Source organism: Arabidopsis lyrata (genome assembly GCF_000004255.2).
Source record: "Arabidopsis lyrata subsp. lyrata unplaced genomic scaffold ARALYscaffold_2, whole genome shotgun sequence".
Classification (NCBI taxonomy): Eukaryota; Viridiplantae; Streptophyta; class Magnoliopsida; order Brassicales; family Brassicaceae; genus Arabidopsis; species Arabidopsis lyrata.
In genome coordinates, this window is record NW_003302554.1 from 7,855,584 (window position 1) to 7,868,653 (window position 13,070).

At 38.6% G+C, this 13,070-nt stretch overlaps 1 protein-coding gene and 1 long non-coding RNA gene across 2 annotated transcripts; one reads left to right on the forward strand and one right to left on the reverse strand.

The window, feature by feature from the left end:
• Positions 1–1,032: 1,032 nt before the first annotated feature.
• On the forward strand, positions 1,033–2,396 carry LOC110230946 (uncharacterized protein Mb2253c-like). Its single transcript, XM_021035307.1, has 5 exons — positions 1,033–1,138; positions 1,591–1,824; positions 1,896–2,003; positions 2,083–2,134; positions 2,234–2,396. The coding sequence occupies exons 1-5, from the start codon at positions 1,130–1,132 to the stop codon at positions 2,275–2,277; spliced, it is 447 nt and encodes a 148-aa protein (XP_020890966.1). The 5' UTR covers positions 1,033–1,129; the 3' UTR covers positions 2,278–2,396.
• A 99-nt stretch (positions 2,397–2,495) lies between these two features.
• Positions 2,496–3,223, reverse strand: LOC110230954. Its single transcript, XR_002334043.1, has 2 exons — positions 2,710–3,223; positions 2,496–2,626 (listed from the first exon to the last, which is right to left on the reverse strand). It is a non-coding gene; the product is annotated as an uncharacterized LOC110230954 (long non-coding RNA).
• Positions 3,224–13,070: the final 9,847 nt, after the last annotated feature.

Consider the following 13,070-nt stretch of genomic DNA (forward strand, 5'->3'; position numbering starts at 1 on the left):
TAATAATAATATATTATATATAATTTATACCAAAATTCATCATTTTTTTATACTCTATGCATAGAGACTCGTTTCATTTGATTTGGACACAAAAACTTTTTGTACTATATTTTTTTTTCCAATTACCTTTCAATAATTTAGTTTCAAACAGCGTTTTAATAAATGGATTCAATTAATATTTTTCCAGATTGGTAGTAACGTTTTAGCAGAAGGGAGAGGAAATTACTGTAACTTTTTACATTATGTTTCTGCCAACACGTATAACCAATCACACCCCTTGTTCTAAAACGCGGCCACCTAGGCCGTTAAATCGGCGATTAGACGCTCGGCGGTTGGCAGCCGCAGCGATTACACCAAAATCGGTTATGTAATCGGAAATCTAAAAAAAAGTTTCATTTTTATGGATTATAAGGTTGATAACGTAAGATGGATTATAGATCTGTTGTAATTAGGTAAGAATCCAGAGAAAAACAAAGGAAAAATGACATAATTGTGAAAAAAAAACTGAAACGGCAGAAATTAGGGTTCTGTGGTCGCAGAGGCAATGAAGAAGACGAGGGCAAATTTGTAATTTCACGTTTCAATAAAGTCAAAAATGAAGAAAATAGCAAAATCGCATTATATAGGTATCGAACCTTGGATAGGTGCATTCGAAAGGGCGGACGTGGACCACTAGACTAAACAACATTCTTAATTTTATCATCCGTATTTTAGTATATATACATATATATAATAAAATTATATAAAAAAATCCCCGATTAATTCCCGTTTAATCTCCGATTTTCTCTCTAGGCGCTAGGCCCAATCCGAACGCCCGACTAGCGCCTAGCGATTTTTTGAACAAGGATCACACCCTATAATCCTCAAAAAAAAAAGTATTGATGATTTTGTGGACCTCGATGTGATGAGGTTTAGCGGGCTCTCTAAGGGGCCTTGATGTAATTGTTCCCAAAAAGAAAAAAATCCTCAAAACAGTAATATTTACCACAAAAAAGAATATTCTTTGAGGGCTGTAAACCTAGAAACTTGTACTATATATGCGTCGTTTTTATAAGTCCCAAAGTTGTACAATTGTCATATCCCATCTTGCTCTTATTCTCGCAGCGCAGTGACGGAGACGACTCTAGACATGGACAAGGTAAAGCCGAGAACTCCTCCACTCTCTTTAGTTAATCGTTTCTGATGTTGAATCTTTCCCTTATCTGTTTAATCATTTTCTTTGCTTGATTTTCTCGATTATGATTAAACATGGACTCTAGCTTTTCTTTGTTTAATCGTTTCTTTGCCATCTTGTTTACTTTAATAATAAATAGTTATTAAAAATAGTCGTGAGATACTCAAAGATCGAAATAGAATCTGGAGATCCCGAGATCTCTAGCAGAGATCTGAAGAATACGGCGGATGAGGACCTTAATGAGGGATTTGTTCTCCCTATTGAAAAAAACGCTAAAGTATTATTTTTCTTCTGAGGAGAAGCCTTAACTTATTCGTTATGTTCTTTTTCCTTTACATGCCTGATAAAGAGCTTAGATTAGTCCAGTTTTGATGATTTTGTACATTCTAATATGTCTCCTTAACTGTTTTGTGAAGCATTGCATCATTGAGTTTGATGGAGCTTCGAAAGGAAACCCAGGAAGAGCTGGTTCAGGAGCTGTTCTGCGTAATTCAGATGGAACTGTCATCGCCTCCTACCGTGAAGGATTAGGCACTGCAACAAGCAACCAGGCGGAATATCGAGGTCTGAACCGTGGCTTGGAGGCTGCTCGCGAAAAAGGGTATACACACGTGAAGGCCTATGGGGACTCTGAGCTTGTCGTTAAGCAGGTCAGTTGACTTACAAGTATCTATCTTCTGTTTACTCTCTCGAAGACCTTCTGATAGCTATCTTGAAACAGACTCGGGGTGAATGGCAAGTCAGACACCCGAGAATGGCAGAGCAGTGGAAGCAGACGAACGAGCTTAAGAGCCAATTCAAGTCATTCGATATCACGCATGTTCCCAGGGTATTATTGCACAGATCCTTTCATGTTTTGAACAATCGACAACCGCTTGTCTAATTTCCAAACTATCTATGGTCTGCAGGAATACAACTCTGAAGCTGATAGCCATGCAAACAGCGGGACCTATCTCCAAGGTGACTGATTTTTCGCTTGCAATCTGAATTCAATTATATTTCCCAGGGGAATTTAGTTAAGTTTGATCTTGTTTCTGCTCCTCTTTGATGCCCTCTTAGATGGCCAGGTCCAAGAGATTCCAGGCAAGAAGAGCTACTACTGAAGTAGAGAGAGATCTTCATCTTCCACATGCTTTGAATAACATGCTTTTCCTTTTCTTCTTCACTTCAGATAAACATGTTTTCAATCTCCCTTTAGAATTACAAAACAATGTTTTTTTTTTTTTGAAATTATTAGCTAAAATTTACTGCTTTTCTTGGTGGTCACTGGTCAAGAATTATATGATTCACACACACTACAAATTCAAGGAACAAAAGAAAGTAGTCAGAAAGAATTTAGATTCTTGAATCCAAACCCACAAGTGAAATTAGAATATTATGAACAGTGCTTTCACCTTTCTCCTGGTTAAGCAATTTCCCGAGAACTCGAGCTACCATGGACCATGGTTTTACCTGTTATTTGGATATACTTAAATCGTCATGTATTGGTTTGATTGAAAGACAGAGAACCATAAATACAAATCTTTTCTTCTCACCTGTTCCAGGATTTCAAAGAAATGCCATATGTGGAGTTCTTCGAGTTCCAATGTTTAGCCCAAGAGCCCTTCGCCTCTCATCTAAAAGCATTCCTTCAGTTGTGTCTTCAGCTCGCTTAAACCAACAATATTTGATAACTCGTCCATCTTGGCTTTTGTCTTACCACATTGCTCAAACGCACTTCTTTTCCTCTGCTCTTGGAGAAACCAGCGCAACAATTCCCACAAAGATGGATTAGGAAACGAGTAGGAAGGAATTTGACCAAAGAAAATCAGCAATTTTGACAAGTCCAAGATCAGAGAAAATCACCTGATTCTTGATCGTATCGAAGAATTGAGCTATTGATCTTCAAAACAAGTGAGAAGTGAGAGAGAGAGAGAGACGTGTACGTCTTTGGTAAAGGCTTCTTTCGTATTATAATTAAATCAAAAATATATGAATAAGATATGAATTCGAAAAACTACATAACATCAACTTGGGTAGATAGAAACACATGGGTTTAGCTGGGTAATTACTAATCGGAAAAATAAATGAGACAGAAACTCCACCTAATTATCATTTCATCATATTTTTTTATAATATCTTTCTAAGTAAAGTTAAATATTTTTCTTTTTTGTTATATTTTTTTTAATAATGTATATAATAATTTCTTAATTATTTAAATATTTTTGAAGTTAAAATTTAATTTACTTTTATAAAAAATAACAAAACTTAAGTCCGTACATGGCATGGACCATAATGCTAGTATATATATATATATTTGTGAGGGTAAATATGGGTCTTACTAAACAAAGCCCAGATTATCTGTATTTTTTTTTAAAAAATTTATTATTATTATTATTTTTTTTTTATAACTCGGGTGTCCGACCCCACCGAGGTGGAACCGACTAGCGTGGAACCCACATGCGTCATCTGCCCTAGGGTACCCCACATCCCAGAGAGCTGGCGATTCCCTCATGTAAATCCGCCAGTGGCCGTGTCTCGAACCCTGGTGGCAGAAGTCACAGCCGTGACCCCTTTACCACTAGGCCACAAGGCCCGGTTAAAAATTATTTTTTTATGTGATAAGATTTTTTGTTTCCTTGTTTGTTTAAGTTTATATATATTTTGATAAATTAGAATTGAAAATTGAAAACAAATAATATTATTATTGTTTGAAATGAATATGTTTTACTGATTTAATATTTTAAAATTTACCGTTAAATTAATATCTTGAAATATCAAAAGTTATATTTTTACAAAATTATACAAGTTTACGTTTATAAAAGAATATCATGTTAACTCTATTTTATTAGACTGTCTTTCAATAGTCATAGCTATGGTTCTCAGTACTCCAAGAATTAACCACCAGAATAATTTCTCCTTTTTCATCGAATGTATATTCTTATGTCGTATTTTTCATAATTTATATCATTATTATCATATTATTTTATCAGATCTATCTATAGTAACTTTAGTTTAACTTTTATTTTTCATATTCATTACGTATAATTTAATAACTAATTTTTTTGTTTTATCTGCATATTGTTATACTAGAATAGACGGAAAAATAGCGCCAAGAATTGGTAATAGTAAAACTATAAGTGATCAAAAATTATAACAAGATATGTTGAACAACAATGGTAAAACAAAATGTGTGATCTTACTTGCGACAAAATAAAATAATGACGAAATAATCAATCACAAAATAAATTGTATGGCTTCGATCCTGCTCGGTGTTTGATGGGTGTTCCGATTGAGCCTATCATTCTTTTGCTTCTAAAGTGGAAGAGAAACTGCTCAAACTTATTTTTGCCAAGAGGAAACGACAACATAGAGAGGACCTTGTACAGCACTAATGTAACTGATTAGAGGTCCATATTAAAAGGAGTCCAAGATTTAATTCAAAAACTGGCCATTTCCAGGCAAAATTCGAAACTAGTTAGAAGCTGAAGCAGTCTCTCTAACTAACATTTGAGTGAGTGGAAAATCATACAAAAGGTATGAGTACTGGGACTGCGGGATAATAACTAGACAAGTGGAGCGTCACATGGGAGAATTATGATCATCATGCACATGATTAGGAGCATGACATTCGCTGGTCTCATCTTCTAATATTCTCTTATTTTCTAGTGTTTTTCTTTATAACTAAAGCTGTCAACAGACTCAACACCGGAAAAAAATACACACACAAGCCAAGACAAATCCAAACTCGACCTTGGACCCTTCCCCATTTTCCTATCGTCTGGTCAAGTCAAATATGGCTTTTGCCAATTTGATTTTTATTATATACTAAAGTGCTATTTGCCACACACAAAAAAAAAAAAAAAAAAAAAAAAAAAAAAAAAAAAAAAACCAACCGTAGGGGTTTTTTTTTTTTTTAAGCCATATTTGACTTTTATTATATAAACAATTTGAGGTGATATTTTATCGTCAACCACATTATCTTTTCGGCTTTTTGAGATTCGTGACTAATTGCTGATGAGCATAATTATAAACGAAAAAGAACAAGTAACGCTTGCAGTTACGGTGGTTAGCATTATGCTGTTTAGAACACTAGACATTAGCTTTTTCTTTCTAGACATTGCATTGTTTTGTATTGTAACAAAAATTTTTTTTTTAAAAAGTCTCTCTTGATGAGCCATAATTTGGCAAATGACAAGCAATTTATCTTCTGATACTTGTTATTAGTTTACAGAAGAAATGGTACATTATGTTACTTCTCTTTCTTCAACTGATAGTAGGTTTTTAACTAAGATCAATTATCCTTAAATCACTATCATGTCATTGCAGTATTTAAGGTGTCAATCCAAATGGGTGTGATGCTAGCAATCAAGATGCAATCAGATTTCACAGAGTCAAGCTAAGCAATAACAAGTTTTGAGGTTGTTAACAGTTCCAGTGATCATGCAGAAAACAGTAATTCTAACAGAAACAGATAACACACTCGATCACACAGCTTGATGCCAAGCACTGGATGTGGTCGAGTGCCAGGTCGAGTACCAAACAGAAACTGCAACAAATGTACTCGACTGCACAGTCCGTTTCCAAACCGCTAAATGTGGTCGAGTACTTCAAGTGAAATAAGTAAAAATGCAAAAACTAAACAACAAGTAACGAGATCAAGCAATCAATAACGATGTGAACAAAGAAATCAATTGGAAGAGAAATTCCCGAGGATGGGGTAATCGAGTAGTGAAGTCTCCTTAATCTAACAGGTGGTTAACATGCTCAACAAACTATCCCTAGACAACAAGTTCAATAACCAAACCAAAATGCTACCGCAACAGAGATCCTCAAGCAAAGCTAGTCCCAGACTCAATCACCATTGACGAGAGCTAACCTAACAGGCATTACAAATCAACAAGTTAAAGTCAAAACGCTCCCTGTAACCAATACCTTGGTACAGAGCCACGAATCTCTGGAATTAGTGGTTCAGACATTTCATCGAACACCTTTTGGGTGCGGAAATGTCTGGGCTCAGATTCCAGTTGATCAGAAAGCAATCAGCATTAAGAACAACTAATCCAGAAGGGATCTACCAATCAAACTCAACCACCTAGCAGATCAAGGATTCTAAACTACTCTAACCCATCCTCAAGAACCCTAATCACTACTCAAAATTCATAACCAAGAACACAAACCCAGAAATACATAAAAACTTCATATTAGCAAGATCTCAACAAGATGAACAACTTTGTAGAAGAAATCAAAAGCAAATACTCAATAGATTAAGAGAAATCTGGATTACAAATATGAAGAAAGCACTAATTGTTCTGCAGAATAAAACTTAGACAGAATAAAACTTAGTCTGAAAATTATGAAAAACAACCTATTTATAGCAAATACTAGGAAACCCTAAATCACAAGACGACAAAGTATTAAGGCGGTTTACGGAGACATTCGGCTTCGTGCAATCGAGTGTAGAGGTCGAGCAAAGCTGGCTTCTTTGCGGTTTCTTGATCTGGTCATGATGCGATCGAGTGACTAGGTCGAGTATGCACTCGAGTCCCGCTTCATCTTCTTCTCTTCCTTATGCTCAGTGTCTGGTTGAGTTGGGATCTGAGAAACCTCTGAAGCGTGCAGTCGAGTGCTTGGTCGAGTAAGTTGGTGGAGGATACTCGACTGCGTGCTCGAGTCGTGATCTGGAGTCGTGGTCTACTTGGTGAAGGAGCTGGTACTCGACCACGAGGTCGAGTGGTAGGTCGAGTTGGTGAAGGAGAGGGTACTCGACCACGAGGTCGAGTTAGTGAAGGAGAGGGTACTCGACTTGGTCATGGACTTGGTGATCGACTTGGTGCTCGACTTGGTGCTCGACTTGGTCGTGGTCGAGTGCATTTGGAAGGTCATGATGATGGTGCTCGACCTCGTGGTCGAGCATACTGATGGGTTCTGGTCCACTTCTTTCAATTTGCTCACCAACAGCTCCAAATCACCTGAAAACAACTCAAATATGCAACATGCATACAAAACTATCCTAATCATGCAAAGTGATGACAAATGATGAAGAATGGTATGAAACAATGACGAAATGATGATAAAGTGATGCTAAATGGATGCTCAAAACAAGTAAAATATAGACATATCAACTCCCCCAAACTTAGTCTTTGCTTGCCCTCAAGCAAACAATTAAGAACAAGCTGGAGGAGAGGTTTGAAAGCGGGGACTCAGAACCAAAGCATGCAGACAAAGCAAATGAACTCAATGTCCAAGTTAGTAATTGTGGAATGCTTAGAGACCAAAACTCAACTTAAAAACTTTAGCCATATTCATCACAAGACAACCTAACATTTGTTCCAATCTACACACACCTTCAGATCATCAATTCCCTTTAACATTGATTAAGCTCAAACCATGAATCAAGCAAAACATTGTTGAAGAACTCATTTGGTTTAAAGGACAAGGCTGAGAAACAAAGATGGTTCCTCTGTAAATGGTTTCTGACTTTTCCACAGTAACAGGGAACTCTCATGAATGGACAGAGCTTTAGTAGAATGCTAAAGGTTAGAACCAACCTACGCATACAAGAACAGACCCCATCTACCCAAATAACCATAAGTATATCAAACTCCATAGATGGTCATATCTCTAAACCCCAGAAATGATCCTAATTCTACCCTTTTGCACTCAAGGCATGTTTCAATAATCTCTTGGATCAACCCATTCTTTGTTTTTGGTTTTTGTTCTAAGGAGAGGTTTTCTTTTAGACTTTCTAGCGGATTGGGACTTTCTTTAACAACTAAGGCTCTTCTTCTCATCTCATGACTTAAGACAACTCTAGGCTTTTGCCTTTCTTTTTACTTTGCACAGAGCCTAACTTCTTTTATTTTCAAGCTTCCCAATTCCTTTACTAGACTAACATGATATTCTTTTATGTTTCACTTCCATCTCCTAAGAACAATAACACTTGTCTTTCTTTCTCATTTTTATTCCAAACACATTCCCAAACCCAAAGTAAAACTCCCACCTAGTCCTATCTAGCCCAAAAAGCGTGGACTAGAACTACATGGGATACCATTCTTGTCGGTTCATACCTAACACTTTCTACCAAGCTCAATCCGGAAATAGGCCTCACACACACACAAATTTATTCAGGGCTTGAAAGAAAGGTTAGGTTCAGGGTGGGGGAAACTGTTCCAATGATGGGAATCAGCTACTTGGATTAGCAAGAGTGGTAGAAGGTGAAAGAAAATCCAAGTATGTGTATTGGTAGCCACAAGTTCAACAACAATGCAAAGACATGATAATTACAAGTCAAGTTCAGGTTCTAATAGATAGGGAAAAGAATCACATCAAGCATGCTTCAATTAAAACAAGAGAGTCAAGTTGTGAATTCCAAATATGGTGCTGTCTTACTTCAAGTTCTATCACAAGCATTAAACAACTAGTAACGAGGGCATTGAATTCATTCAGTAAATGAGCATGCTTACAAGGTTATCTCATCATCATCCCCTATGCAAATGCAACAATCCTATATGAAACCTTCTAGACTCAATCTTAAAATGAAAATGCAACTACATGAACACTCTATTTTTGTGAAATCATTTTCAGAAATTTTTCAAATTTTTAGGGTTTTTTTTTTTTTTTTTTCAATGACATAAATGAATGCAGAGAATATGTACAATGCAAGAAAAATTTGAAAACAAGAACAAAGCAAACACATCAGATACTTCCTGAGCCCTCCCCCAAACTTAAATCACACAGTCCGCTGTGTGACCAAATTTGGAAGAGAGTACTCAGGACAAATAAATAAAGAAAGAAAACATGAGATGGTATAAACAATGGGGAAGTGGAGTTGTTACCTTAACTGAAGAAGGAGTTGATGTTCTCATCAATGCTTGCTTGTGTAAACATCATACTCGACCATGTTTCTTCATCAGCATGTGGCCTCGCATGATAGAGTGACATGTTGAAACTTCAAAAATCTTGAGACTAAAACCCCATTGATACTCGATCACACAGCTTCACTTGCTCTTTGCCCTTGTGGTCAAGTATTCTATTGCACTCTGAGCTAGAATCCACTTCACTTTGCACTTGACACACATTTCCTGAAAACCAAAACACTACCAAAACGCATTAAAATAACAAGGAAATAAAAATATGTACATGGATAGACATGGGACTTCCTCCCAAGTGAGCTTGTTTTAAGTCTCTAAGCTTGACTCCTCACACTCATTAGGCTTAGGGTGGTTTGCAGAGAGGAAATGAGGTCTCCTCTTCTCCTTGAGTGGAGTGATCATCATACTCAGCAAGCTTTTTTGACGGGTTTGCGATTGGATACTCAGTGGTCCTTTTCTCGAAGTAAGTTTCTTTTTGATCAGGAGGATAATCTTCTTCTCTAGACAAGTCCAATGTGAATTCACATCCTTCTTTGCTAAGCTGAGTAGTTGCTCCATCATTTTGGACGTCTTTGATGTTGAGTGGCACTTGGTTGGCTTTTCCATGGAGCTCTTTGATTTGATCCTTCAGCTCTTTCACAATGTCTGCTAACTCCCTTATGGCTTTGTCCTGCCATTTGGACCTCTCCTTGAGTTCCAACCAATCATTTGATGCTAGAGTGCTTGCTTTAAGCTGTTGCTCGAGCTGTTCAGTCGAGCATGAGCTCTCAGGGCCAGTTGGAGGCTTCTTCGAGTTGTTGGTGGAATCAGTTGGTAGAGCATGTGTTGAACGTACTTCATTAGCTCTCATAACCTTTGTTTCAGACCCCATCAATCCCTTGTGTAAGTCTAAGGACTTCTCAGAACTCAAAGTCTCACTAGGGAGATACCTAGCTTTACCACTCTTGGTCAAAACAGTTTTTAAGTAATCTTCTTCAGCAAGTTCCTCTAGCAGTTCATCAGCTAGCCGATCCATTTCCTCAACTAAGAAGGTTTGTCCTTCTATTGTCGTCTTTTGCATATCATCATTGATGTCAAACTTCATTTTTAAATCCTTCCCCATATTAAGATCAATCTTCCCTTGCTTAACATCTATGATTGCTCCAGCTGTAGCCAAGAAGGGCCTTCCTAAGATCAAGGGATCTTTTGGTTCTTCATCCATGTCCAACACTACGAAGTCTGTATGCACCTCCAGATTTCCAATCTTGATAGGCAAATCTTCTAATAACCCATGAGGTAGTCTAACAGACCTATCAGCCAAGATCAAGGAGATGTTGCAGTATTTATACTTGTTAAAACCCAACCTCTTAGCTACTGAGAGTGGCATGAGACTTACTGATGCTCCTAGGTCACAAAGGCATTTATTGAAAGTCAATGGACCTAGGGAGCATGGTAGAGTAAATGAACCAGGGTCTCCTAGCTTTTCTGGGACAACCTTCTTCTGTATGATGGCACTGCACTCATGGCTCACAACTGTTGTTCTCTGAACCTCTTGAATTCTCTCCCTGATCAATTCTTTCAGAAACTTGTGGGAATCCGGAATAAGCGCGAGAGCATCAACAAGAGGTATCCTGGCTTCAACGTTTTTAATGTTCTCTGCAAACATAGCTCTGTACTTATCTGCCAACGTTTTCTTTTGTCTACCAGGAAATGGAAGTGGGGGCTTGTAAGGAGGAGGAACAAAAACCTTCTCCTTGTTCTTAGCAGCAACTGGTTTTTCAGCAGGTATAGCCGCTACTCGAGTTTTTGATCGAGTATGTCCATCGAGTACTTCAGCTGGTTTGTCAACTTGATCTTCATTGAGACTGAAATCCTGCCCATCTTGGTCTGCACTGTCCTCAGTGACTGGCTTGGGTCCCTCTCGGGTGGATAACTCTCTTCCACTCCTTAGGGTGATAGCATGAACATTAGCATACTCCTTTGGATTCTGAATTGCTTTCCCTGCGAGTTGCCCTGGAGGTTTGGGAGCAGAAGTGGATGCAGATTGTCCCTCTAAGTATCGGACCTTGGAGCTCAATGCTTCCACTTTTACATTCAGGTCATTGTAGCTACAATCCAACTTATGGTGTAATTCAGATATCTTCTTAGCAATCTCCATGGAGCCAGAGGCTTGTCCTTGGAGAAGCTGTTGTAGCATTTGCTTCATGTCAGAATCAGGAACAACAGGACCTTGGTGTTGCTGAGGTGCATACCCAGGTGGTGGTTGCTGCTAGTAGTTCCCCTGAAATTGTTGCTTGGGAGCAAAACCTTGGTTGTATGGAACAAAAGGTTTATGCTGACCCTGCTGTTGTTGTGGAGGATACACTTGATCCTGTGGATTAGCAACGTTGGTGCTGCGGTAAGAAAGGTTGGGGTTGTTAGTCTTGAAGTTATTATACCCTTTGTAGCCACCTTGATTGTTGATGTAGCTGACCTCTTCAAACTGGTTCCCCTCCCCATCTTGGACTTGATACTGGTCGTCATCAACTAGGAAGTGCACATGCTTCTGCTGGCCAAGGAGAATCCTATCCAGTTTTTCATTAAGAGCTTTCATCTCTTTCCTGTGTTTATCATCCGAGTCAGCTGTTCCTCTGATGGTCCTGTCGCAGTCCTCGTTGTAATTTCCATCTGACTGAGCTAAGTTCTCAACTAATTCCCAGCCTTCAGCAACATCCTTGTTCTGGAAATTCCCATTGCTCGCAGTAGCAAGGAGCATTCTGATCCGTGGAAGAGCACCTCTGTAGAGTGTGCTGAGCAGTGAGGCTGTACTGAAGCCATGATGAGGACATTGGTTGGTGTAACTTTTGAAGCGCTCCCAGGCCTCACAGAAGCTTTCTCCATTCTTTTGGGCAAAACCAGAGATCTCATTCCTGAGCCGTGCAGTCCTTGCGTTGGAGAAGAATTTTGTAAGAAAGGCCTTCTTGCAGTCATCCCAGGATGTGATGGATCCAGGTGGAAGATTCTTTTCCCAGATGTGTGCTTTGTCACCCAAGGAGAATGGGAACAACCGGAGCTTGAATCCATCTTCACTGACTCCGTTGATTTTTGTTAGGCTGCAGAGCCTATCAAATTCGTCAAAGTGGTCGAGTGGGTCTTCCATAGGCAGACCATGGAACTTGTTTCCCTGAATCATCGAGATGAGACCACTTTTAATCTCGAAGTTGTTGTTTTGGACAGCAGGAGGCACAATCCCTTACCTCTGATGGTGGTTTCTTGGTGCATCTCCAGCACCAATGTTTGCAGGCAGATTGTTGACATCTTGTTCATCAGCCATTCTGAAAGGATGGTTGTGTTCAAGGTCTGTAGTGTCTCTCCTTTCCCTTAGTTCTCTGTCAATACGGTCAATGTTATCGTTGAAAAGGAGGTTCTTGTTACCTTTTGATCGAGTTTGCATACAGCAGGGTTGTACCTGGATCAAGAAGACAACAAGAAAAACACAAAGTTAGTAACCTAAGTGAAAATTGAAATAGAACTTGATCTAAGCAAGTCTGAAATCTCAAATGTAACAAACAAACACCCAAACGGCAACGGCGCCAAATTGATAGTAGGTTTTTAACTAAGATCAATTATCCTTAAATCACTATCATGTCATTGCAGTATTTAAGGTGTCAATCCAAATGGGTGTGATGCTAGCAATCAAGATGCAATCAGATTTCACAGAGTCAAGCCAAGCAATAACAAGTTTTGAGGTTGTTAACAGTTCCAGTGATCATGCAGAAAACAGTAATTCTAACAGAAACTGATAACACACTCGATCACACAGCTTGATGCCAAGCACTGGATGTGGTCGAGTGCCAGGTCGAGTACCAAACAGAAACTGCAACAAATGTACTCGACTGCACAGTCCGTTTCTAAACCGTTGGGTGTGGTCGAGTACTTCAAGTGAAATAAGTAAAAATGCAAAAACTAAACAACAAGTAACGAGATCAAGCAATCAATAGCGATGTGAACAAAGAAATCAATTGGAAGAGAAATTCCCGAGGATGGGGTAATCGAGTAGTGAAGTCTCCTTAATCTAACAGGTG

Excerpts from the sequence above, each read along its gene's own strand:
- LOC110230946 (XM_021035307.1), top strand. Across the intron at positions 1,825-1,895 it reads CTGAGCTTGTCGTTAAGCAG|ACTCGGGGTGAATGGCAAGT; the intron begins GTCAGTTGACTT and ends ATCTTGAAACAG. Across the intron at positions 2,135-2,233 it reads CAGCGGGACCTATCTCCAAG|ATGGCCAGGTCCAAGAGATT; the intron begins GTGACTGATTTT and ends ATGCCCTCTTAG.